The sequence below is a fragment of the Fusarium falciforme genome, chromosome 1 (assembly GCF_026873545.1).
Source record: "Fusarium falciforme chromosome 1, complete sequence".
Taxonomy (NCBI): Eukaryota; Fungi; Ascomycota; class Sordariomycetes; order Hypocreales; family Nectriaceae; genus Fusarium; species Fusarium falciforme.
Window position 1 is genome coordinate 3,012,995 of NC_070544.1, and position 25,038 is coordinate 3,038,032.

The 25,038-nt window shown below is 54.2% G+C and overlaps 10 protein-coding genes across 10 annotated transcripts; 6 read left to right on the forward strand and 4 right to left on the reverse strand.

Annotated features, from left to right (window-relative positions):
* Window positions 1–181: 181 nt before the first annotated feature.
* Window positions 182–3,651, forward strand: NCS54_00081600 (DNA repair protein REV1; the record flags this gene model as incomplete). The annotated part of the gene is made up of 2 exons (XM_053146454.1): window positions 182–426; window positions 477–3,651. 2 exons carry the CDS (start codon window positions 182–184, stop codon window positions 3,649–3,651), a joined length of 3,420 nt encoding a protein of 1,139 aa, XP_053002429.1.
* A 138-nt stretch (window positions 3,652–3,789) lies between these two features.
* Window positions 3,790–4,365, reverse strand: NCS54_00081700 (WSC domain-containing protein; the record flags this gene model as incomplete). Its single annotated transcript, XM_053146455.1, has 2 exons — window positions 3,790–4,012; window positions 4,070–4,365. The coding sequence occupies 2 exons, from the start codon at window positions 4,363–4,365 to the stop codon at window positions 3,790–3,792; spliced, it is 519 nt and encodes a 172-aa protein (XP_053002430.1).
* Window positions 4,366–5,447: 1,082 nt separating this feature from the next.
* On the forward strand, window positions 5,448–6,188 carry NCS54_00081800 (Hypothetical protein; the record flags this gene model as incomplete). Its single annotated transcript, XM_053146456.1, has 2 exons — window positions 5,448–5,535; window positions 5,599–6,188. 2 exons carry the CDS (start codon window positions 5,448–5,450, stop codon window positions 6,186–6,188), a joined length of 678 nt encoding a protein of 225 aa, XP_053002431.1.
* A 533-nt stretch (window positions 6,189–6,721) lies between these two features.
* On the reverse strand, window positions 6,722–7,775 carry NCS54_00081900 (Thymidylate synthase; the record flags this gene model as incomplete). The annotated part of the gene is made up of 2 exons (XM_053146457.1): window positions 6,722–7,571; window positions 7,624–7,775. The coding sequence occupies 2 exons, from the start codon at window positions 7,773–7,775 to the stop codon at window positions 6,722–6,724; spliced, it is 1,002 nt and encodes a 333-aa protein (XP_053002432.1).
* A 1,656-nt stretch (window positions 7,776–9,431) lies between these two features.
* On the forward strand, window positions 9,432–10,477 carry NCS54_00082000 (Amino-acid transporter arg-13; the record flags this gene model as incomplete). Its single annotated transcript, XM_053146458.1, has 2 exons — window positions 9,432–9,539; window positions 9,587–10,477. 2 exons carry the CDS (start codon window positions 9,432–9,434, stop codon window positions 10,475–10,477), a joined length of 999 nt encoding a protein of 332 aa, XP_053002433.1.
* Window positions 10,478–10,806: 329 nt separating this feature from the next.
* NCS54_00082100 (Hypothetical protein) lies at window positions 10,807–11,899 on the reverse strand (the record flags this gene model as incomplete). Its single annotated transcript, XM_053146459.1, has 3 exons — window positions 10,807–11,167; window positions 11,254–11,311; window positions 11,380–11,899. The coding sequence occupies 3 exons, from the start codon at window positions 11,897–11,899 to the stop codon at window positions 10,807–10,809; spliced, it is 939 nt and encodes a 312-aa protein (XP_053002434.1).
* Window positions 11,900–12,379: 480 nt separating this feature from the next.
* Window positions 12,380–14,264, forward strand: NCS54_00082200 (Cell division control protein; the record flags this gene model as incomplete). Its single annotated transcript, XM_053146460.1, has 2 exons — window positions 12,380–12,428; window positions 12,502–14,264. The coding sequence occupies 2 exons, from the start codon at window positions 12,380–12,382 to the stop codon at window positions 14,262–14,264; spliced, it is 1,812 nt and encodes a 603-aa protein (XP_053002435.1).
* A 1,856-nt stretch (window positions 14,265–16,120) lies between these two features.
* NCS54_00082300 (Arrestin-C domain-containing protein) lies at window positions 16,121–18,748 on the forward strand (the record flags this gene model as incomplete). The annotated part of the gene is made up of 2 exons (XM_053146461.1): window positions 16,121–16,735; window positions 16,790–18,748. 2 exons carry the CDS (start codon window positions 16,121–16,123, stop codon window positions 18,746–18,748), a joined length of 2,574 nt encoding a protein of 857 aa, XP_053002436.1.
* Window positions 18,749–19,483: 735 nt separating this feature from the next.
* Window positions 19,484–20,281, reverse strand: NCS54_00082400 (J domain-containing protein; the record flags this gene model as incomplete). The annotated part of the gene is made up of 1 exon (XM_053146462.1): window positions 19,484–20,281. The coding sequence occupies one exon, from the start codon at window positions 20,279–20,281 to the stop codon at window positions 19,484–19,486; it is 798 nt and encodes a 265-aa protein (XP_053002437.1).
* Window positions 20,282–21,175: 894 nt separating this feature from the next.
* On the forward strand, window positions 21,176–22,847 carry NCS54_00082500 (Hypothetical protein; the record flags this gene model as incomplete). The annotated part of the gene is made up of 4 exons (XM_053146463.1): window positions 21,176–21,203; window positions 21,283–22,560; window positions 22,619–22,692; window positions 22,761–22,847. 4 exons carry the CDS (start codon window positions 21,176–21,178, stop codon window positions 22,845–22,847), a joined length of 1,467 nt encoding a protein of 488 aa, XP_053002438.1.
* Between the last annotated feature and the right edge of the window lie 2,191 nt (window positions 22,848–25,038).

Consider the following 25,038-nt stretch of genomic DNA (forward strand, 5'->3'; position numbering starts at 1 on the left):
TCACATTATCATGGTTGCCAAGCTTTTCAATATGCTTTCATTTCGCGAGAGCTCCATGTAAAAGCAGGGCAAATCTTGAGGCAAAGTATGAGCGCTACCCACGATCGAGGCGCACATTCCTATCCACCAACATCAACGTGAACTTAGGTGCCAGCCTTTTACCACATCACGAGACCTCAAGATGGGGAGCGTTCTTGATAAAAACTCCTCTCAAGTGAGGAAACGCATTGAATCTCACACCTTTGAAGATGAAGGTGGAGAGGAGTACGATGCCAGTTCCTTCAATGGTTTCGGCGACTACTTTAGGCGCAAGAAGATCAAACTCCAAAATCTGGATGCCGACATGCGCGAGTCATCAGATAAGCCTCAGATCTTCAAAGGCATCGTCGCACACGTTACTGGCTACACTCAGCCACCTTTACATGTGTAAGTGATATCTGATAACTCCTATTCCGAGTGGAGCTCATAGAACATAGCCTTCATCGCGAGATTGTGCAGCATGGCGGCGGATTCCTTCAATACTTGGACTCCAAGACTATGGCCACTCACATCATTGCCTCAACACTACCCCCCAAAAAGTCCGTTGACTTTAGTCGATACCGGATTGTCAAGCCCACATGGATCATGGAGTCAATCGAGGCCGGACAGCTCCTCCCTTGGTCCAATTATCGTGTCTTAGACGAAGGACCCAGGCAAAAGGTGCTCAAATTTGACAGCAGTAGCGGTCTCACGCAATCAACTCCCCGTCCGAAACAGGGCTACCGAGAACAGACTGACGGCAGCTTTTACACCAGCCAGCTTAAAGCCGCATCACTACCCAGCCAAGCGCTTAGTGAGCTTGCTGAGAAGGCGCAAACTCCAGTACGGCCACCAGCCGGCGTTTCGCCTATTACGCCAAATACAATGGATATTGACAGTCCATCTTCTGAGAGGCGGGGCACGTCTCTGGAGCGATTATCACGAGAATCATTGCCACCAGGGGCGAAAGATGCTGGGTTTGCCGAAGAGGGCCTGGGTGCGGCGGTAGCAGACAGTCCCTCTGTATCTGCAAAGCAAGCCAAAGCCCCAGACACATCAAAGCCAATGACTTCAGAGGAGCACAATGCATGGTTACTGTCTGATCCTCGGTTAAGAAAGTCGTCAACCGCCAATCCCGATTTCTTAAAGCAGTTCTATTCGGAGAGCCGATTACATCATCTCTCCACCTGGAAAGCAGAGCTGAAGTCGAAGATGCAGCGACTCGCTGCGGAAAAGGGCCTTTCAGGCGTCAAGGTCAAGAGACGGCCTGGCTCAAGACGATATGTCATGCATGTCGACTTTGACAGCTTCTTCTGTGCGGTTTCCCTAAAAAAGCACCCAGAGTACATCGACAAACCGACAGTTGTCGCACACGGCACAGGATCAGGATCCGAGATCGCAAGTTGCAACTATCCAGCCAGAGAATTCGGTGTCAAAAATGGCATGTGGATGAAGTCGGCACTTGAAAAGTGCCCCAACTTGAAGGTTCTGCCATACGACTTTCCCGCGTACGAAGAAGCAAGCCGCCAGTTTTATGAATCGATCATGAGCGTAGGCGGATTGGTACAAAGCGTCAGCATTGATGAAGCTCTAGTCGATATCACTTCCATCGTAATGACGAATACCGGTTCTCAAGGCACTGGACAAGATGGTGGAAACATCAGCAGAGAACGAGATATGGCAGACAGCCTTGCCAGAAACCTTCGTGAAAAGGTCAAGTCGCAGACGGGCTGTCATGTTTCCGTTGGAATTGGCGCAAATATTCTACAGGCCAAAGTAGCCCTGAGAAAAGCGAAACCTGCAGGACAGTACCAGGTGAAACCAGAGGAGCTACTTGATCTGATTGGAGACCTGAAAGTTGAGCAGCTCCCTGGGGTCGCTCGGAGTATTGGTGGGAAACTCGAAGAAATCGGTATCGTTCACGTCAAAGACATGCGAGATTTATCAAAAGAGCGTCTAACAGCAGTGCTTGGCCCGAAGACGGGCGAAAAGCTCTGGGAATACGCCCGCGGTATCGACCAAACGGAGGTCGGAGAGCAACCACCACGCAAATCGGTTTCGGCAGAAGTCAGCTGGGGCATTCGGTTTGTCAACCAAGCAGAGGCCGAGGAGTTTATATATAACCTCTGCAAAGAACTCGAAAGACGGCTCTTGAATGAGCAGGTCAAGGGCAAGCAGTTGACCATGAAGATCATGAGAAGGTCGATGGATGCACCCCTTGATCCTGCAAAGCATCTAGGTCACGGCAAATGCGATACCTTCAACAAAAGCATCACCTTTGGTGTTCCCACCAACAGCTATCAAACCATTGGCAAGGAAGCCATTGCAGTACTGCGGTCCTTCAAGTTCAGCCCCGGCGATCTTCGTGGACTTGGAGTACAAATGACGAAACTCGAAGCTATCAAAGCGAACGCAGGAGCACCGGATGGAAGTCAGAAGAAACTTGTCTTTACTGCTTTTGCCAAGCCGTCTCCCGCCAGGAAGCCGTCTACGACAGAGCATATTGATGAGATGGACAGCCCAGAGAAACCAAAGAGCACGCCAAGCCGCGAGGTTCAGCTAGACCCGATTGCTGATGATCCCTTGACACCTCGAAAGCAAAGAATACACCCTGCTATGGTCCTTGCGAGGGCCAGTCAAGATGATGCGAAAGCAAAGACTCCTCTCAATATTTCCGGGACTCAGTTCATTATCCCAAGCAACGCGGATCCCTCCATCCTTGCAGAACTGCCGAGTGACATCCGCAGCAAACTCATGGCACAAAAGTCCAGAGCAGCCGAGGTTCGCGCTGAGTCTTCCGCATTGAAGTCGAGGTCTCAGAGCCCGATGTCGCTCGATACGATGCCGTCTCAAGTCGATCCTGAGGTCTTCAATGCACTACCCGATGATATGAAGGCTGAGATTCTCGCTGCCTACGGGCAACAGCCAAGGCAGGCCACGCCACGCCAGTCCCCCAGGAAAGACCGCACTATCCAGCCAAAGAAGCCCAGTACACCTACGAAACGAGGTGGCGCGAGAGGCTTGTTTAGCAAGGCTCAGCGGCAAAAGGATGCCCAGGCTGGTCTGTTGCAAACTAATTTCCGAGCCGCGGCTTCTGTGGGCGACGCCTTTGAGGAGGAAATCGAAGAACTCGACCCAGAGTTCCTGTCAGAACTACCAGAAGACGTGCGAAAAGAAGTACTTGCTGATCATCGGCGCCGGAAACTGGCCCAACAATCAGGGCTTGATGCTCCCTCGCGGAAGCAGAATACTCCTGACCCTGAGGGGCTACTGCCAGGTGGCCAGCGTAGAATTCAGTTCGCCCCAGTGCCACGCAAGGTCACATTTCCAGGTTTGGGGGTGAGTTCTACTCGAGAGGTCAAAGACATGCTAGACGCATGGCACGGCGAGACGAGGAAGGAAGGACCTCACCGAAGAGATGTTGAAGTTCTGGAAAAGTTCCTTGTGCGAGTGATTCAGGAAGAGCGCGACTTGGAGAAGGCAACCAAGTTGGTCAAGTGGTTGGATGTTCTTGTAGAACAAGATGGCCGAGATGGAAGAGGCCAGGAGTCTTGGAGACGGTCAGTTCAGAGTGTCAAGGATGCTGTTCAGGGTGCAGTGAAACAGCGAGGCATGGCTCCTCTGAAGTTGTAAAGATTATGATCAAGGCAACGGTGTAAGTCAGGATCGTGAATGACAGGATAGACATGACGTTATACCCCTTTATTATAGACATCGCTACTCTATGTTTTTTTATACAACTCGAGGTTTTCTCGGCCTTTGCCTCAAGTCTTAAAAGAACCATGCAGCCAACAAAGCAGTGAGTAACAATGGCCATGGTGCCCTTGTTATGGCTGCCGAGTCTGGTGCATCACCCCCTTTTGACAACTCGTATACGCTCAACTTTAATGGACCACCACAGACTTGAGAAGAGTTTCCCTCGCACGGATTTGTGCAGTTATCGTCGTGAAGCTTCTCCGAGAGGGCAGATAGATACGGGGCGCACCAGCACTCCCTAGAGAATGAGTGTGTTAGTCAAGAACGTCAGCCTCTAAACAATGAAGCAGCTCACCGCGACCATTCAAGTCCAGCAAATGCATACTCGGTGCCATTGAAAGTGCAAAATTCGAGACACATAGGAACCGTCATCTTGCCCGCCTTGACAAGATGGGTACCGCCGGTGAGGGCACGTTCCTCAGCAGAGTCTGTGATATCGGTCGTCTCATTGTAGCAGCCATAGTACTTGTACTTGTTGGATTCCTTGTAGATCTTTGGGTCTTGACTTCCGGAATCTCGGATGGTAAGAGGTGTGACGCGGCCGATGAGGAGGAATAGGACAGCAATAATGAAAGGCGGCAGCCTCGACATTTTTAACAATATTGGTAAGGAGTTTGGAAGCTGAGTTGGCGGAAGTGGTGGAAGGCCAGTGCAACAAACACAGCAGATGACGAATAACGGCACAGGACAGTGCTACACCACCACCGGGAGACAATACGGAAGAAGGGAAAGGAACAGAAGGAAAGAACACATTTTTCGGGAAGGCTGAATCACTTTACATCTTCCCTTAGAGTTTCGTCCATGTTTGGTGGCGGAGGATCCTATACGCGGCACGCGTTGACAGGAATGAAGGGAATGGAAGTGACGGATTTAGCCAACGGGTTGCCCGAGAGTCGGTCTACACTAGTAGCTAGAGAAGATCACCTCGTTTCATCAATGAGAGGAGGCGCCATTACTATACAGCTCCTAAACCGGGTTATATGTGAGACATGGGACGGAAGAGACAGCCACTGTGGTTGATCAAGTATCTTTAAGACCAGCCGGTTCCGGCTCTAACGCCTTATCTACGGAGTACGCCATAGACTATCAGTCAAGCCATCATATCATATCCGTCAAGTGATTTATCAACGAACTCTTGAACTGATCCGTGCAGCTTCTAGAAAGGCCCATTCTCTCTCTCCACAGAGTGAATCTTCAGGCCAATGCTCTCGTGCCAATTTAAACCTCGCCCGGTTTGTGGAGCCGTCAAGAGCCTAGCAACCACTCACAAACCCCACAAATACTGGGCAACCTGGTTAATCCTCAGCGTTCTCCATTCACTATCGCTGCCCACTTGACGGGAAGCTGTGGTCGGGTGCAGTGAGGACAGCTAAGGTACTTCAGGGCTTCCCCGGTCTACCACCAAAGTGGAAGGTACTTGCTCCCGCCTTCCTCAATTATCTGCGAGGCTCCATCACCTACTTCGTCTCCTCTTCTCCTCCTCCTCCCACTTTCTCCCCTCAACAACTTTCTCTTCTATCGCGACACTTTGTCAACGAGGTCGTTGACTCTTGGCGACACATTCTAATCGCTCAGGCATATACGCGCTTCCTCCTACGCTGTGCATTCCCGCCTCCGCACTTTGCGACAGATCTCGGCCTCGCTTCGCCTTTCAAACCCCTCCCTCCTCCATCATGAGCTCCTTCATCGACTGGTCTAAGACCACCCGGTCCAAGAACTACCATGGATCTGGTTCTTTTGCGACCTTTATGATCATCGCCCGTGAGTATCTCCTCGTGCGATCATGATCTTGTGTCCGCTTCCCCGCGCTGACTCGTGCCCTAGCCGTCTGCTTCTTCCTCGGCGTCCTTTTCGCTTCCTTCCCCTACGACTTTCCTCTTCTCTGGACCAAGGCGCCCATCCCCGACAACTTCTTTGATCATCTAGAGACGCATTTGAAGTTTGTCCACCAATCGCCGCCGCTCATCAGCCGTATCCTGCACATCATCATCTCTGTCGGCTTCCTCGGCTTCTTCATCAAGCTCTTCCGACCCAGCGAGGCCAACTTCCTCTTTGACGGCGCCTCTCTCATTCTCTACCTCATCGGCTTCGGTGTCTACGTTGCCAACATTGTCAAGGCTCTGCGAAGCGTCAGCGCCGAGATCTGGACCAACGATGGCTTCGACGGCCAGACGCACGAGGGCGAGAATGGCGAGCTCATCCTTGGTCGTGAGGACAGCCTGAAGGTTCTCTCTGCTAGCAACACCATCCTCGCCCTCGTCCTGGTCGGAATTCTCGTTCTCCAGGCTGGTCAGTGGTATGCCGAGAAGAAGGAGGTGGACGATGCTGCCGCCGCTGCCGCTGCTGACGCCAAGGAGGCTGCTGCGAAGAAGGAGGGCTCTCCCAGCAAGGCCGCCACTAAGAAGAAGCAGTAGAGGGGCCCTTGACAGTGATAGCGCTCACTTTGGGGACGAAAATTGCATGAACTGCCATCATGTCTTGGGCAGCGTCACTGCGTGTATGTGCTACTTTTGATGCATGTCTCTATCGTTGGATACACTTGCATGACTAGCAGCAAGTATATGTATGAATATAGTTGTGATATATTGATCCATACACCACATTGCTTTCACTCTTCGACCATCTTCACTCGACTAGATACTCGATTCCTCAACATGATGAACCTGAGATAAGGAAAGGGGCATTGCCCCCGCTGACTCCGGACCCCTCTCATCAAGATTCGGGGATCCGCCCCTAGATCGAGCTTTGGTTGATAAGCCTATGAACCTCGTACGATGCTCAGACAGCAGAAAACTGGAGATGGCACGGACGCAAAACATTAAGCTGTCAAATCTAAAACAGGGTTCTTGTGTGCTAAAACTCTATCCTAACGCCATCTATCCTTATAGCAATCGGCCAAACCCATATCCTTCCAGCGTAGACGGTTCACTTGGTCTCATACAAAATCTCAAACGGACATCTTCATGGCAATGGTCTTGTGAGGGTCATAGCCCTTGATAACAAAGTCCTCCGCTTTCCATCCGTCAATGCTGCCTCCCTTCTCTCGGGTAATCTCCAGCTCTGGAAAGTCACGGGGTTCACGCTCCAGTTGCGTGTTAAGAGCATCGACATGGTCAAGATAGACGTGTGCGTCGCCCATGACGTGAGTCAGGCTGCCAGGAACCAATTTGCAGACGTGCGCCATCATGTGTGTCAGCAATGCGTAGCTGGCAATGTTGAATGGAACGCCGAGGCCCATGTCACAGGATCTCTGGTAGAGCTGGCAGTGTAGATGGCCTTGGGGCTTGGTCTCGGGGTCGTCATCCTTTCGTCGGGGGTAAGAGACGTAAAACTGGGCAAACATGTGGCAAGGTGGGAGGACCATCTTCTTCAGATCGGCGGGGTTCCAGGCGGAAAGGATCAGACGACGATCATATGGGTTGGTGCGCAGCTTGTGAATAATCTCGGCGAGCTGGTCGACTCCCTGGCCCGTGTAGTCCGTCTTGGCATCGACGTACTCGGCGCCGAAGTGCCGCCACTGGAAGCCGTACACGGGGCCGAGGTCGCCGACCTCGCGGTGGTTGAGGCCGAGGTTGTCAAGGAATTCGCGAGAGCCGTTGCCGTCCCAGATCTTGATGCCGGCCTCGCTGAGGCTGGTGGAGGATGTGTTGCCCTCGATGAACCAGAGGAGCTCGGCGATAACGGCGCGGGTAAAGACGCGCTTGGTGGTAAGGAGGGGGAGGATCGGGGTGCCGTTGTTGTTGAGGGAGAATTTAAGGGGTCGAGGGGCAAAGATGGAGTATGTGCCTGTGCCAGTCCTGTGAAGTTGTTAGATCGATGCCGGTCATTGGAGGACTGCTTCTTCCTTACCTGTCTGGCCGACGCTCACCGGTTTCTAGGATTTCTTTTACGAGATCCAAATATTGGCGTTCCTCGTGGTTAATAGAGGAACTTGAGCCATTGGAAGGCTTTTCAGTGGAAGGGGCTTGTGAGGCAGTCATTTTGGTAAGAATAATGATCAACTATTGAACTGGGAGTCAAGGGTCGAGAATGTCCTCTACAAAGGGATGGGACGAAATCAATTAAACATGCAGACGCGTCTAGTCGCGTGGGACGCGATGCCCCTCGACCCCACCATGAAAAGACAATGGAAAAACATTTATGCCGCTGCCGGTCATCTTCAATTCACGTGGCGACCCCCATTCCACCACGCTGGATCCCACGTTCCTGAAATGAGCCTAGCTCTGCATCCCACCCTTTGACGGGTGAAGCCGTCGCAGGTACCGAATTCGCGCAAACCAACAACACATGGAATTACCGATCACGGCATTTGGCTTGCAGTTTGTGGCCCTCTCCCCCACGGACGTGTTGCCGCCCTGGTCAGACGGAATTCAGGGATGGGGCCCTGGATCCACGTTGAGGACTTGACGGTGTGTGACTGTCGTCCTTGTTGAGCTTGCAGCTGGCCTTTGAACGATCCCTTGCCTGGGCATCATCACAGATCACAAAGCCTATGATGTCGAGATTTAGAGCCACGATGCCCATTGAGCACGTCAGCTTCACAGAACGGTAAAAAAATCTGCTCCATCGACCCGAACAACGGGTCAAACCCTGGTCGGTTATGCACCTGGTCCTCTTTGTGAGCACTAACACGAGCAGCACCGTGATGGCGCCTGGACCGGACGCCGGACTGGCCATCTAATCAATCAGTCGATCAAGATGCAGGACGCTAAAAGACTCGTTCCAAGATTGCAATTTGCCAGGGTTTTGCAGAGTTTCCAGGGTCATCGACGGTACGAACGGATCCGTTGGAGCTCAGGAACCACTCCGAGAGCCACGCCAGAGCCCCTCATCTCCTCCGACCCCTCCACAACGCCGGCTCAATTGAGTCGGGGTCCCTGAACTTGGCGTCCTCAAGCCGCGCACGGTCGATCAGATAAAACTCTGCCGCACGCAATTGGGCAGCCTTTGAGCGAAAAGCGGAGGTCCTGATGTCACATGCCGGGTCGATAAGCTCGATAAGTAGAATTTTCTGCTCTGCTTCGAGATCCACGGATGGGGGGGCCCGGCTGCGCAACTCACATCTGGTGTAGTTTCATCTGCACCCAACGCCCATCGTCGTGGAACTCGCAGCACAGGGCGCGGTGATTTTTACGTCGCAGGCCTAGCCCACCGAAACGTGTCGTGACCTGACCTGGTGGACAAGCTTCGCCCTGTAGCTGCGAGGTCGCCCCCATCCTCTCCGGCAGGCTATTTTCTTTTCTTGCTTTGCTTCTTAAGCCCTCGACTCGCCCTCCATCCCACCCCGAGGCGACCCTCTCGCTGTTCCCCTACGTTCCTCCAAGAGATGCCCCGCGGTGGTCGCTGTCCTGAAAGTTAAGGTCTGCTTCTGAATCGTCGGGCATTTCTCCGATATTCGCGCATTCGACAAACGATACTCGTTTTACGTCTATTGTCGTTTGCCAATATTGGGTTGGCTTCCGTGCAGCCGTTGAGCTTCTCTTGCGACTCATTGCCGAACTGCCCCTCATCCGATACTTCACGATACCACACGGACATCGGCCACGACACCGCCATTCGCCAATCTTTCCTACTACTCCCGGCCTCGGCCTTTCCTCTCCCCGTCCCTCTTCGATTTCCACCTCCTTAGGTTCCACCTCGGTCTTCACAATATCGCAATGGAGCCCAGCCCCATCGCAGTCGAGGCTTCGGCCCACTCGCCCGAGTTCCCCCTCAAGGGCAAAACGGCCCTCGTCGAGGCCATTGAGGATGTTCTATGTGGATCGGTGAGTTTAGCAGTCCAAAAGTTTGTCGGGTGCTAACATCCCCATAGATTGCAGGCGCCGTTGGCAAGTATATCGAATATCCTTTCGACACGGTCAAGGTCCGACTACAAAGTCAACCCGATCACCTCCCACTCCGGTACACCGGTCCCCTGGACTGTTTCCGACAATCTATAAAGAGTGATGGATTTTTAGGGCTATACCGAGGTATCAGTGCTCCTCTTGTAGGCGCTGCTGCTGAGACGAGCAGTCTCTTTCTCTTTGAGAGCCTCGGTCGCGAGCTGTTCTTTTTGAGCGGCTATGCTTCGAGAGAGAAGGGACTGTCTCTGCCCGACCTCTGGCTGACTGGCGCTTTCTCCGGCGCATTTACCTCTTTCGTCCTCACACCCATCGAGCTCGTCAAGTGCAAGATCCAGGCACCTGGACTTGGTGATGGATCTAACCGCGCCCCCCTTCGCCCGATCCCTGTCATCAAGGAAGTCTTCCGGCATGAGGGTCTGAGGGGCTTCTGGCACGGTCAACTCGGAACCCTGATTCGAGAAGCTGGTGGTGGTTCAGCTTGGTTCGGTGCCAAAGAAACGGTGACAACCATGTTTTACCAGGCCAAGACAAAGAAGGCTACTTCAGAGGCTGAAAAGCAGAAAATCTTAGACACGCCCCTTCCTCTTTGGCAGCAAGCCGTCGCAGGCGCCTCAGCCGGTGTGTCTTACAACTTTCTCTTCTTTCCCGCAGACACCATCAAGTCCCGGATGCAAACCGCACCTGTCGGTGACCTGCGAGAGAGGCGAACATTTTGGAACGAGGGCTCGGCTCTCTGGCGGCAGCATGGGCTACGAGGCATGTATCGGGGATGTGGCATTACGTGCCTCCGATCAGCGCCGAGCTCTGCTTTCATTTTCATGGTTTACGACGGTCTAAAGCGATACATCACCGTGCAATAGTGTGACAAGACGAAGTGGCATCATTCGATGACCAGGGCGATATTTCATTCACAGAAAAGGGCAAAAGGTTTCTCAGGGTCTTGGCGGATGTTATAAAGAGCATTTACGAGGCGTTATATATTCGATGTGGTTTGGTAAATTGGCGATGCGGGCGGGTTGGGGCAAGAGCTGAAGGTATACATTATTTCCCAACGAGGAGGATATTGAAAATGAGAGGTTGGTACATAGACGATTAGAGGGGGATTGACGAGGACATGGTGGTGCAGAATATGCATCAGGCCAAAAAGTTTACTTGAGCGTACACAATATGGATCCATTCGAGCATTCTCCTACTCCTTCTTGGGCGCTTCCTTGCCCGATAGATCCCAGTTGTTCAGGTATCCAATGCTAGTGCAGAGGTAGGTGGCAAAGCTCAGCCAGCCGAGGTATGGGACCTGGCACCAAGCGGCAACTGAGTCAATGGAGCTGTAGAGGTATGTCAAGTAGCCATTGACTCCGACGAGGGTGACTATGTCGACTGATGCCTCAATGGGACGGTGGAGACCAAAGAAGAGAGGGGTCCAAAGGAGGTTGAGGCCGAGTTGGACACTGTAGAGAGTCATGGCCTGTCGAGCGGTACGGATGGTATCAGGGGAGGAAAAGGGAGAGAGGCCAATGTTGGCAGCCCGATATGCGGCGTAACCCATGACACTAGTAATTGTTAGCTTTTACCATCATGGGTTGAGTAGTGGGAGAGGTGTGCTTGCCCATAAAGGACGGTCCAGACGGGGCCGAACAGCCATGGTGGAGGATGCACAGAGGGCTTCTTCAGTGAGAGATATGTCTTCTGGGTCTCTGAGGCAGGAGAACATCATGTCAGTATTCCAGCCGTCGAGAGAATCATGAGAGGGAGAGGAGCTCACGAGTGGCGCTCAGTCCGACAGCTGTGCCAAGGCCGATGGGCAGCAAAACGGACACGGCGGGTTTGAGGAAGACGGCATCTGGCAAGGTGAGAGCGGGCACGTAGGTCGTCATGATGAAGGTTCTTGGTGTGGTGAATTGGACACAATTGATTAGCTCCTGCTGAAGAACAATGTCAAAGGAAGATCTGGTCCTGCAGAGTTTGCGACAAATGAATATGATTGAATTGGCTGAAGAGACAATGACGTAATATATATTTCCTTCAGAGAGAGGAGACACCGCCTCAATGCCGAGGCATTCTTTGGTTGTGCTTCCATCATGTTCGTGTGAGTGGCCTGATTGAGTTGTTCTTTCAGATGCGCAGCCGATACAGGCGGGATGACGATCGGAGGAAACGATGTAGGTCGATGAGCGAGAAGCCTGCATCTCACTCCACGGCCAAGACGAGCCCTTGTCCCCTTGCGCTCTGGCGAGTTGGCTACCCCATTTGGAAGCGTCAAGCGAACACCCCTGGCCTTCCATCGGATGTATCCATTCTCGCCGTCGAGTTGATGGCAGAAACAAGCCCAAACAATCGGCAACCCATCGTAGATTATTATCCAATCGACGCGCTGCTCGTCCCCGTCACGACCAGGCGTGACAGGCAGGGAGATCCCCTGGAGCTGACAGGGGAGATTTCGCGTGAGGCTCGTGAACCGTGGCTGACGCAACGCCTCGCGACTCTAGTGCACGGGCCATGTCTTTAATTGATTCGACTTCGCGATATCGCGTCTCGACGCGTTTGACACGCCTTGACGCTCATCGCGGCGCGCAGGGCCGAGAACATGGGGCTCCATCTAATATTTCCCACTCACCCTAAACTGCAACCGACAATCACCCATCACGTTGATTGCAACTTCTTCATCTTCCAAACCCCAGCACCTCAACCTACCCTGTTGGAAAGTGCCATCGACTTTACATCTTGTACATCCTCACTGGAAGCTGGAAGGTGCCATTACAATCATGGCTCGAGCAACACTTGGAAAGAGAGCCCGAGGCATCGACGAAACCGGTAAGTCCCTTTTCGAGCACGGAGCAAGAGGTTCGCCTTCCTAGCAACAGTTGCTAACGAGGATTCAAAACAGATGAGCCTTGTGTGGTTGCTACTCCTACCAAGAGAAGTCGACGCTTCACAAAGACGGTCTCATATAACGACGAGAATCAAGACCCTACATACTCCCCCTTCGACGATGAGGAAGACGATGAACTCGCTGAGCTTCCTCCTCCCCGAACACGACGATCTCCCTCTCAAGCATCGACAAAGCAAAACCCCGTCACACCTTCCACTCCACGACATCGCGATGCTCTCTCGGTGCCCCCTACGACGCCCCGACACGCCGTCATGTCGGCTGGCAAACTCTTCAAGCGACTGACACCGCACACACCTCTGTCGCCCAGCGCAGTCCAGACCATTTACCACTCGGCTCGACAACTATTCGCCCGCGGTGCTGAGCCTGGCCAGCTTGTTGGCCGAGATGCTGAGCGCAAACAGCTGACCGAGTTCCTCGACCGATGTTCATCTTCAAGCCCCAGCGGCTGCCTTTACGTTAGCGGGCCACCAGGCACCGGCAAGAGCGCCATGATCACAGAGATGACTCAAAAGTATGCCGAACACGAGAATGTGCGAGCTGCCTACGTCAACTGTATGAGCGTCAAGTCCTCCAAGGATCTGTACACCACCCTGCTTAGCTCGCTGGGCCACGAAGGTGACTTGTCCGAGGCCGAGGCCATCTCGGCTTTGCAAACAATGTTTGCCCCCAAAACAAAATCGAGCACTGCCTACCTTGTGACTCTTGATGAGATCGATCACATTCTTACTCTGGGTCTGGAGAGTCTTTACCGGGTCTTTGAGTGGTCACTGCAGAAGAACTCTCGGCTTGTTCTGGTCGGCATTGCCAATGCCTTGGATTTGACCGACCGGTTTCTGCCCCGGCTCAAGTCCAAGAACCTCAAGCCCGATCTCTTGCCTTTCCTCCCCTACAATGCGGCCCAGGTCAAGAACATCATCACCACACGGCTCAAGTCTCTGATGCCTGCCGGTGGCAAGGAGGGATATGTCCCGTTTATTCACCCTGCTGCCATTGAGCTTTGCTCTCGCAAGGTCTCGAGCCAAACTGGAGACATTCGCAAGGCTTTTGAGATTTGCCGCCGAGCACTGGATCTGATCGAGGCCGAGACTCGATCAAAGCATGAGGAGGAGGCTCGAGAGACACTACTGCAAATGACGCCTTCCAAGCGACCCTTGGGAGAGAACATCAACGGAGCTTCGGGTGGTCCGAGAAGCGTGGTTCAGATAATGTCGAACTCACTAAAGGCACTCACCGCAGAGACGGCACCACGAGCGTCCATTGGGCACCTCAACAAGATCACCGCTGCCGCTTTTAGCAACGGCACAACACAACGACTCAAGGCCTTGAACCTACAGCAGAAGGCAGCCCTGTGTGCTCTTGTGGCTTATGAGAAACGGCTTCGAGCAGCAGCCAAGATGACCCATGGTTGCTCTACCCCAGCCAAGGCAAAGCTGTTGTCACCAACCATCAAGACTCTTTTCGACGCATACTGCCAACTGTGCACCCGAGATTCGGTCCTTCACCCCCTGTCCAGCTCCGAGTTTCGAGAGGTTGTGGGCAGCTTGGAAACTCTTGGGTTGATCAACGCATCGGATGGAAAGACCGGCAGTCTTGCGGTGCCACAGACACCTAGCAAGAGAGGTCGAAAGACCCTGGCTGCGTCTGGAGATGAGCGAAGAATCACCAGCTGTGTTGGAGAGAAGGAGCTTGAGTCTGTTGCTGAGGGTGTTGGCGCAGGAATCCTGAAGAGCATCTTGAGTGGAGAGGCATTGGATTAGACTGGAAAAGGTGTCGGGAGGACCATGTTACGGCATCGCAAGGCGTTCTGGTTGTTTCTCATTACAGTATGAAGGGGGTTGGAGGTTTTGATCATTGTCTTGCATTACAATGGGTGGATTGGTTTGCATGGGCCCTGGCAGGAATCCAGGACCCCAGGATGGATGATGATACCATGTATGTAATAGTAGACTTTAGATGTTGATGTTTGACGGGCAGGCCGGTATGCCTATGCCTACGGGGATGAGGGACACATTGTGTCGAGGAACGACGATGAATGTGTTGATAGAACAAACGGATGAGAAATGAAAAAAAGAACGAAATTGATTATTCGCCAAGGATCTATCTGCTTGTGAAGTTTCACTTGACTCGAGCTGTTGTCAAGGCAGCCAGATACGCGGCATACCAAGATGCCTACGTATTCACGCTCCCCGGCAGTTTGTAATAATCTCGCCTTGAGTTGCCGTCCACATCCTCTTGTCCGCAACCCCTGGCCCAAGGCTGGTGTAGTCATCTCGAAGAGCCCCATCCAAACACACGAGCGACGGCTTACAGTTGACGATTATCTACATGGGACCCATGGAGTGAACCAGGGCCGAGGGCGGCGCCTCAACCGGATCCAGCCACGCCGCACCGACCAAATTTCAATCATGGCGCTTGACAGGGGAGAGGATCGGATCGGTTGTTGCGACTGACGACTCGCCAGGGTGGTTGTCAATGCCTAATGCCGCGTAAATCTGCAAATTGCCAGAACTGGAACCCCCTGGGATCGGTATCCCACCTAGCCTCGCCGGGAACAGAGTCGCACAGGTCCACTTTGCTTGTTCGTCCCAGGATCTAAATCCTCAGGCGGAACACGCGAGACAAGCTCGTCGTGGCCACAACCAAGCTTTTCTTGGCGAGGGCGATAGCCCGTGATGCCTTGGCATATGCAAGCCTTGATGACATAGGGAATTACTGGAGAACTGTCGAGTCTGTCTCTCGACACTGGAGGCCTGAGCCAGCGCAAAGACTCGAACGGCGTCAAGCAGGCGAATTGACCTCGCCCCTTTGGTCGCAGGACATGTTGCACGCATTCAGCATTCAGCAGCGCAAGCGAGAGGTAATACTGACAAATCAAGAGTGGAGAGAAGAGTGTCCAACAAAGCTGAGTGGCACGGCAAAATGGCCTTGCACGTTGTTTGGCGCAATTCGGGCTGGTGACGCTCAGATGGATGGATGGGACCTGGCGATGGGCCCCTGGTTACGTAGGCTGGGGGTGCCCACACTGGTAGGGCCACCTACGCTACGGGGCTCCCGTCACTATAATGGGAGCGTTCCAGTGGCTTCTCCAGTGCTGTCCTCCACTGTCACCTCGGGCAGGTTCCTTCCATCCTGGGTTCCCGCGCCCGAACCTTCCAAACCTTCAATCGTGCGAACTTACAGCCCGCCCATAGCTCCTTCTCCCGCCGGCGGCCCTCCACCTCCGCCTCCGTGTGCGACCTCGACGTCCTCGCACACCCTCACTCGCTCATACTCATCCGCCAAACTTACCCGGTCACTCAAATCCTCTCCAGCATAGATGCTACTCACATCTTTCAACATCGCTCCTCTCCCCCTCCGAAACTCCTCATCTCTCCAGAAATCCGGATCCATCCCAGGCCTCTAACCCCCCTCCTCAGAGCCTGAACCTCGACGACGCGCCCGCCAGCTCAGCGTCTCTGCTCCTCACAACCACCGAAGCCCGCATTGTACGCGAGTCAGCACCCTCACGAGAGACACAACTGCAGCGAAGGACGACTTCACGAGCCTGCGATCCCAGGCCTGCGACGTCGGTTCCTAACCTCGACGTCGATCTCGACCTCGGATCCTGGTCTCCATGCCTTCGGCACCACATCTGGGAATGGGCCGTCGGTCGAAATCCTCACCGTCGCTCGCTAATCCTACCTCTGCGCCTGACGCCGCCGCATCCAACTCGTCCAACGTCGCGTCCTCGTCACCCGTCGGTTCCGCTGGCTCGTTGACATCTCCCGCCCCTCGGGCGACCTCCCCCACCGCATCCACCTCCTCTTCTACGCGCCCGAGTTTCCTGTCGCGCCTCAGCCTCCCTCTCTCGCTACGCAACCGAAATCGCAATGTCGCCGACTTCCATATCCGTGCCGAGGAGCCCCATCGCCGGTATGGCGCCGGCGACCACGTTCGCGGCGCCGTGGTACTCGTCATAGTCAAGCCAGTGCGGATCACTCACCTAACTGTGTCGCTGCATGGCTATGTGCGAGTGCTCAAGGACCCAGCTGCAGTGGCCAAAGCCCAAGGGAGTATTGTGATGCCACAGAATGGTGACTCGGCGAGACCACGGTATCACGGCAATGGGCTCGCCAGCCTCTTTCAGGATGAGCAGGTGCTGAGCGGCGAGGGAAGGCTAGAGCCGGGCAGGTACGAGTTTGGGTTCAACCTTGTATTCCCTGAGAAGGGCCTACCAAGCAGTATCGACGTATGTCTCTCGCTTGTTGGTTTGCGACTCGACAATGACTGACCAGCGTCACAGTTTGAGCGAGGGACTGTCTCATACATGGTTACAGCGACACTTACAAGGCCAACATCGATCGCCCCGACTTCGTCCTGCGAAAGAAAAGTGATGCTAGTGGAGAATGTAGATATAGGATCGCTACAGGCACCACGACCACGAACAATCTTTCTTGAGCCAATATCGAAACGAACCCGAAGGAAGAAGTCGATGATGCTGGACAAGACGTCTGCTGCCCCGTCAGAGGTCAATGAGCTTGGTTCGGAACCAGATCCTGTCGAGACGCCCACAGAAGAGACACGCGAACATGCCGTAGATACTCGAAGCCCAATCCAGAGCGACATGCGGAGCGAAGTGAGTGGAGAGAGCGGCGTGAGCGGCAGCACAGGCGTTAGCCGGCCTGACCTCACACTGTCCCAGGTTGGGACGCTGACATCAGCCAAGCAGCAGGCGGTGGACAAGAAGACTATTACGGCGACGATAGAGTTGATCAAAGGTGGTTGTTTGCCAGGCGACGCCGTATCCGTGCGGGTCACGGTTCAACATATCAAGCGTGTCAAGAGCATGACGGGTGTTATTGTGACGCTTTTCAGGCAAGGAAAGATCGACAGCAACCCACCGCCTGGCCTTTTTGACGGGTCATTGAGTCGAGAGGATGTGGCGCAAATGGACAAGGATGAAGTGTTTCCAAGGTCAAGAACCGGCCTCGGGGGTCTCACACTAACATCATCGGGTTCGACCAGCATATTCCGCAAGGACTTGGACCAGAACATAGCGCCTCTCATCATCGACCCCAGCACCATGCAGACCTCGGTTACTGTCACTGTCAAGCTGCCCGACGACTCGTTTCCGACAATTAAGGGTGTCCCCGGGGAGATGATCAGCTTCAAGTACCTAGTCGAGGTAGTGGTTGATTTGGGTGGACGGTTATCCAACCAGATGCAGACAGGTCCGGCATCTAGATTCGGATCATATGGCCATGGAAACTCGGATAACTATACTTATGGGCCAAGAAGGGGGGCCAACATTGCGGATACTTCACAACTACGGCACGAAAAAGGAGTCATCTCAGTGGCAATAGAGACGGTCGTGGGCACCACGGACACATCAAGGGGAAGGAAAAGATCGAGAGCTTCACCGACATCACGGAGAAACCGAGCCCCTGAAAGCGATGACGAGGAAGCAACAGGTCGAGATTCGAGTCACGGCGATGAAGTGCCCCATGAAACACATCAAAACAATGGGCAACTGTCTCCTGGTGGTTACTTTCCATCACAGCAAAACGGGAACCGCCATCCGCCGCCTATCCCTTCACATCTTCCTCAGCCATATTCACAAGTTGTGCCCTTACAACCTCCTTCGCAACCTCCGCCTTCCCATCCGGGTTATTCTCACGCGCAAACCAATGGTTTCGTTCATCCTCCAACTGCTCCCGCATATATACCTCCCCCTGAAATACCAAACCAGAGCAACCTCTCGGAGAAGGATAGAATACGGCAGGCTGAGACAAGGCTATTACCAAGTCAGCCTCCAGAGGCGGGTCCATCCACCAGCAACGAAGACGAAAACATTTACGATGCCGAGGACACACCCAATGCTCCTCATCTCCCTGCCGACTCGGCTCCAAGTGCTCCCAGCGCGCCTAGTGCCCCTGACGCAGGTCCTTCGGCGCCTACAGAAGACGACATCGAGGTGGCCACAGCACCACCATCCCATGCTGTGGAAGACAAGCAAGAGATGGAACGACGGCGATTGATGCAGGAAGCCAGCGCTCCACCAGAGTTTCCAGAGGATATGGACCGAAGGAATGGGGGACCTTGGGGCGAAACGGCCCCAGACCCAGACCCAGAACCAAGTGCGCCTAGCGCCCCGGTTCTCGATGATTTTGACGATGACTTTCCAGGATATGGATCTGGCGCTGGACCATCTGGAAGCTCACGACACGGTGACGGGGAGCAGCTGCCAGCTTACCAGCGATGACATAATTTATATTAACATGTTGGAGTACATTGCTTGGGTTTACGATAATGCGATGATGAAGATATCTATACAATCTTGGGGCGCTGTGGCCGGGACCAAGGCGTTTGGATATAGGTGTTGGATTATGGATGACATGGAATGGGTACTGGTACTGTTGAGATTGTCAACAGGATGTTGTATACGGCCAACTTCACGATATGAGCTCTGTCTCACACTGAACAGAAGATGTACTGCCGAAGAGATGGCCCCCAATGGAAGGGACAGCGAAACCACAATCTATTCCCCCAACACCAACCGTACCAGAGTGGTATATGCACATGCATACAATTCTACAAATACAAAGAAGCGAGGCTCACGCCGTCGTCTATCTAAAGAGGAGATTGTCTTTTGCATCCTCGGACATGGCATTGGACAAGGTTTTTTTCCCACCCATGCCCTCATTATGCATCTATCTTATCGGCTGGAGGTCCAGGTCCAGGTCCAGACCCCATGAGCCCATTGTCTGGGCAGATGACGACAGAGTCGTTCGATGCCAACGCCGCCATCTCACTCGGCGATCTATGCCTAATTATAGGTACCCGTGCGCCGGAGCCAGCGCCGAGATTGATCACTCTGAACGTCACCCCTCCGGACTCCGGAGTTTTTTTTAATGTACATCCTCCCGCTTCCGGCGCCGGAGGTCCGGAGCCTATCCGGACGTGATTTTTTCTTTTGGCTCTTGCTCACACTTTTTGTCTAATGCTGCAGCACAATGTGCTTCCCCCTCTCCCAGTTATCTAGGCTCTCCTTGATATTGACCCAGTATCGTAGGCGCACCGCTTCGTGCTTGGCAGCCTCTATGTCATCGTGCTGAAAGGCCCGCTCCAGCACCTCCTCACTCTGGGCGATGCGAGCGTCGTTTGCGGCGCGAGGCTCGGCGAGGTCCTCCTCGCTCTCGGCTTCCTCGATCTCCTCGCGTGCCTCGAGGACGAGCATGAGCAGGCCTGGCTCTTCAACCTTGAGGGTCTCGTCGTTGGCGACGTCGACACCGCGCAGGGAGAGTAGATACTGAGCTCGCAAAAGAGGATTCGCGAGCGTTTTATAGGCCTCGTTGATGCGCGCAGACATGGCCTCGGCGCGGGCCTTGTCCTCGGCTGGGTGCATATCCGGGTGCGCACGCGCCTGTAGGCGGAGGAACTCACGCCGGAGGGCGCGCACGTCGATGGGGAAGTGTCCCGCTGGGGGAGGCCCGTCCGGGAGCGTCTCGGGGAAGAGGTGGTAGTGTGTCGTGGGCGGCGCCGGGGCGGAAGACGGCGGTGCGGACTCAGCGGAGGAGTCGGCAGCGCCGCCAGAGGACACGGAGCGGACTTGGACGAACGACGTTGCCGGCGCCCGTGCGGCAGCCGCGATGGCTACATGGCGCGGCGCAGGTGTTACGGCAACGAGTGGACGATGCGAGGGCGCAAGAGTCGAGGCTCGGCGAACTCGGAGTCGACATCGGAGACAAAGCCGAGAGATATCGCGAACAACCGGGGAGGCGACGGGGGGCCGCATGGTTGATGAAAAGTGAGCTGATCGCAAAAAGGTAGGTCTAGCCGAAAAAAAAGAGGTTGGTATTCCTGCCTTTGATCACGGAGGCTGGAAGATATCGCTTGGAGGATTCCAAGTGCAGGTTGTTTTGTGCCTCCTCCGGGCCAAGCGGACAATGTCGTAATAAATTGTTAGCGTCGGGAGGCTGAGGAGGCGGCTTCTGGAAAATGTGGCTTGAGACTGTGGCGCGTTTGTTCCTGCAGAGGGAGAAACTTACTGGCGGCCCGGGATGGCAGCAACAAGTAAGTACCAGGTACACGCTGAATGGGGCAGGAGAGAGCGAAATCTGGGGTCCCGGGGTACATGACGCTTAAGAGAGACATTACGTCGCTGGGTCCTTCCCTCGGGCGAGGTCGGCGGTCCTGGTTCGGGGTCCAGTCCGATCCAATAGCGAGGCAGCCATTGATATCAACGGAATCTGGAATAGTCGCCGTGTTTCGTTCGCGCAAAAAAAAGGGAAGATGTCATGGAAGTTTTATATCCTGCTCCAGAAATAAACCCCTGCTTCATCAAAAAAGGATCCATTGCTCGTCATTTGATTTGATATCATGCATTTTTGAGGTCGCCTGCATCCTTCACCTTCTTTCCTTTTTTTTTTCCCTCCCCGCCTTCAATTGCCCTGTTTAGAACACACGCGCCCTCCTACTGCAAGCTCCGGGCGCCAGTCGCAAATCCCGCCGCCCCCAATCGATAACATAAACCCCCAATCCCGAGATTCCAATTGGAAAGCGGGATAGCATTTGCCGAGTCGAATAGTAGATCTAACCTTGATATCCAAGGGAGAGAAGCTTCTCATCCTTTTCATACTCTCTCTCCTCTTCCTCTTTCTTCCACCCGTAGTTCACAACAGAAGCCATCATGGCCAAGGTATTCGACGCTGCTGAAGGTATGAAGACCCCCCAACTCTACCCTCTTACATGTCGCCAGAGGGTGCAATCCCACTGACACGACACTCCCTCCACCAGTTGCCAAGCACAACACCCCAGAGAGCTGCTGGGTCGTGCTCTATGGCAAGGTCTACGATGTGACCGAGTTTCTGCCATCTCATCCTGGCGGAAAGAAGATCATTCTCAAGCTCGCTGGTAAGGATGCCACAGACGAGTATGACCCTGTCCACCCTCCTGGCACCCTCGAGGAGAACCTCAAGCCCGAGGACATTCTCGGCGAGATCAACCAAGAAACACTCACCGAGCCCGAGCCCTCACCCGAAAAGGCCGTCGTCAAGTCTGGAGACGATAGCCCGCCCCCAATGGGCTCACTCATGAACCTGGACGAGATCGAGGAGGAGGCTACCAAGCGCATCTCAAGAAAGGCATGGGCCTACTACTTCTCGGCCAGCGACGACCTATGGTCCAAGAGCTACAACAACTTGATCTACCAAAAGATTCTTCTCCGCCCTCGAGTCTTTATCGATTGCACGGCTTGCGACCTCACCACAACCCTTATCGGCAACAAGGTCGGCCTTCCCGTCTTTGTGGCTCCGGCTGCCATGGCCCGACTGGCCCATCCCGATGGCGAGCAAGGTATCGCAAAGGCATGCTCACGCTTCGGCGCCATGCAAATAGTATCCAACAACGCCTCCATGACGCCCGAGCAGGTCATTGAAGGCGCCAAGCCTGGTCAGACCTTTGGCTGGCAGCTCTACGTCCAGAACCACCGCCACAAGAGTGAGGCCATGCTCAAGCGCATCAATGCCATGCGTGACTACTACAAGTTTGTGTGCTTGACTCTGGACGCGCCTGTCCCTGGAAAGCGTGAGCTCGACGAGAAGGCCAACTTTGACTACTCTGAGCCAAGTCCTGCAAGCGGTGAGAGCAAGCCTGGCGCTGGAGGTGTCGGTCAGCAGCTCTTCTTTGGCACCGCTGCCGACCTGACATGGAAGACGACGCTGCCGTGGTTGGCTGAGCACACAGATCTGCCCATTGTCCTGAAGGGTCTGCAGACTCACGAAGATGCCTACCTGGCGGCTCAATATGCTCCTCAGGTCAAGGCCATCATCTTGTCCAACCACGGTGGCCGAGCTGCTGACACAGCGCCTCCGGCAATCCACGTACTCCTCGAGATCCAGAAGTACTGCCCCGAGGTGTTTAGCAAGATCGAAGTGTGGGTTGATGGAGGTATTAAGCGTGGAACCGACGTTGTCAAGGCGCTGTGTCTCGGCGCAAGCGCTGTCGGCATCGGTCGTGGCGCACTGTTCGGCCTCGGAGCCGGAGGTCAAGCCGGTGTCGAGCGAGTTCTCGAGAGTAAGTTCCAACCGCGATTCCGGACATGTCCGAACCCTGTTTAACACATGTAAACCAGTCCTCGAGGCGGAGACGGCAACGTGTATGAGGTTGCTCGGAGCCAAGAATATCTCTGAGCTTGGGCCTAGATTTGTAAGTTGTCTCCCCAGGTTTCCCCAGACCTTACCCCGCTTGGCGATCTCGACTAACTGGGTCGGCAGGTGAACGCTCGACAGGTGGAACGAGATATTTACGATGGCGATGCGGGGTTGGACCGAAGAGGCCTGTGGACGAGATCCAAGCTGTGAGAAGAGCCATCATGAGATATTCATATGTCAGATGGAGCCTCGGCTCACAGACGAGGCGAGACGAGATCTTCCCCAAATGGGGCCCCGCCTTCCCCAGTTCAGTACCCCTGTCCGCGATGGCTGCGGCAAGGTCGGGGTCGGGGGCGACGGTTGGCGCCATGTCCGGGCGGGGAGGCTTGGGGACTTTTTGTTTCTGGGATGGATAATACAAAATTGGCAAGGACGGACACGGTGGACTTGCGCGGCGTCATCCCAAGGAGGTTGCAGACTGTAAGGCACAGGGCAGAGGGCATTGGATGACGCATGTGTCAAAGTACCGAATGGCTAAGGAGCATTGCATTGTTTTGTTCAGCGTAAATTTAACTTGAAAGTCGAATATCGAATCCGACAGGCGGCGTGAAACCCGGATCCATGTGAGGGTATCTTGGCCGTCAGGGTCCAGTACCAGTCAAGGAACCGAGCCCGAGTGTCACTTTGACTTGGCAAGCTTGTGATCGAAGGCTGAGGATTCCGTTTGGCCGTCAAGAGGCAACAACTGTGAATCAGGCATGCTGCACATTGGCTGCAATGTTGCACAATGTATCATTGTTGGTGGTTCTCATCTGTAGGGACAAGGGCATGCACCAAACAGCATCTCACGCCCCCCATGCTGATCCTGTCCAAGCTTCGGAAAGTGGAAAGTTGACTATCCCACAATAGATGTCCCGGCCGAGATGGTGTGCCACAGCTGCCGGTCGGTCGTAGGAGCTGAAAGGTCTGGAGGCCGTGAACCTTTTTCTCCTTCAACCAGCCACTCCGAGGCTCAAACATCAACGTCCAAGGTGGCGGCGTCTGGTGTCAGCTTTGCTACTGTATCCAGAATGGATCGGTTGGCTGTCATGACACGCCACTGTGCAACTCTAACATGGCGGGAGAAATTGGCGGCGAAAATCCTGTCGCAAAACCCTTGCCGTCATGGATGCATTTCTGTTAGGTGAACATTCCATCTCTTGGTCGACTGATCAGGATTAGCTGCGCTGGCGCTCCACAAGGGGAGATCAACCACCCATGCCAGGGTCAAGGAATTGAATTGTATTGGCTTGGCTCTGCTCGCATTGGCCCGTGGTTGGCTCGTGTTCGCAACCCTCGGTCTGTCGCGTGCACTCCTCCATCCTTCAGCTTTTACTGCACAGCTTTTGATACGCATTTCCTTCTCGGGCCCTTGAGCACTGGATGTCCCGTGTCAACTCAACAGTCCAGAATTTTAACGTCGTATGTCAAGCCAACGCTCGGTTGCAGAGCCGCCCATGGCGAAGGCTCACCGTTATAAATCGTGACCCGTCCATCCCAGACAACAGACTTGGTGGGAACAACTCAGAGGGTCTTGAACGCAGGGTGTATGTAAAGCGGTGTTGTCGCCGCCACACCCGAGAGTTGACAACACCTCAAGTGGCAACAGAACTTCATGAGCTCAGTGCTATTATTGCTTCCCATGTGGATGTTCATGTGCCAGTCAGAAGCGGCGGAATGCAACACCCCTTTGCCCTCAATATGCGGGGAAACCAAGCTTTCGGGGCCAGCGTAGGAGGCACTTCGTGACTTCGCAACTGTCTTTGAACAACTCTTTTCCCTTCTCGGTCCTTCTCCCGTCCCCCACAATTTCGAGGGCAGCAGGGGTGGGCGGCCTGCCGGCCATCGTCCGTCTTCCGGCTTCAATGGCCAAACATGGGGCCACTGCAATTGGGGATTTCTTCATCTCGTCGACTCGTCAAATTCACGAGCTGCCGAGGGACAGTTTGGAGATTGGCAAGGAAACGACAAGGGCCCTGAGGGTCTGACCAGGGTCTGTTTGCGACTAGGCATGTCGAGAAGCGCTCGTCCTCCCACCCTCTACACCCTCGTTTCCATGCAAGGCAAACCTGGGGTGTAGCGCCGTGCTGTCTCGTCGGCCACTTTCCCCTTTTGGCAGTCAATGCCCGGGGGGCAGATGCAAAGTAACAAGATCATGGCGATCTGGTCTCGGTGCTTGTATGTGTCGAGGGTGCGCCGTCTGCGCACTGGTGATGTACCGCAGATGCTGAACCCCCTCTCGTTCCGTTGGGTCATGGGCGGCCAGATCAACCCCGACGCCATCCTACTTAAACTCAGGTCTTGTTCCACCCTTGTTGTATGTTGAATGGCTGGTTTCTCTTCATTCGCTTCCACCACGCTG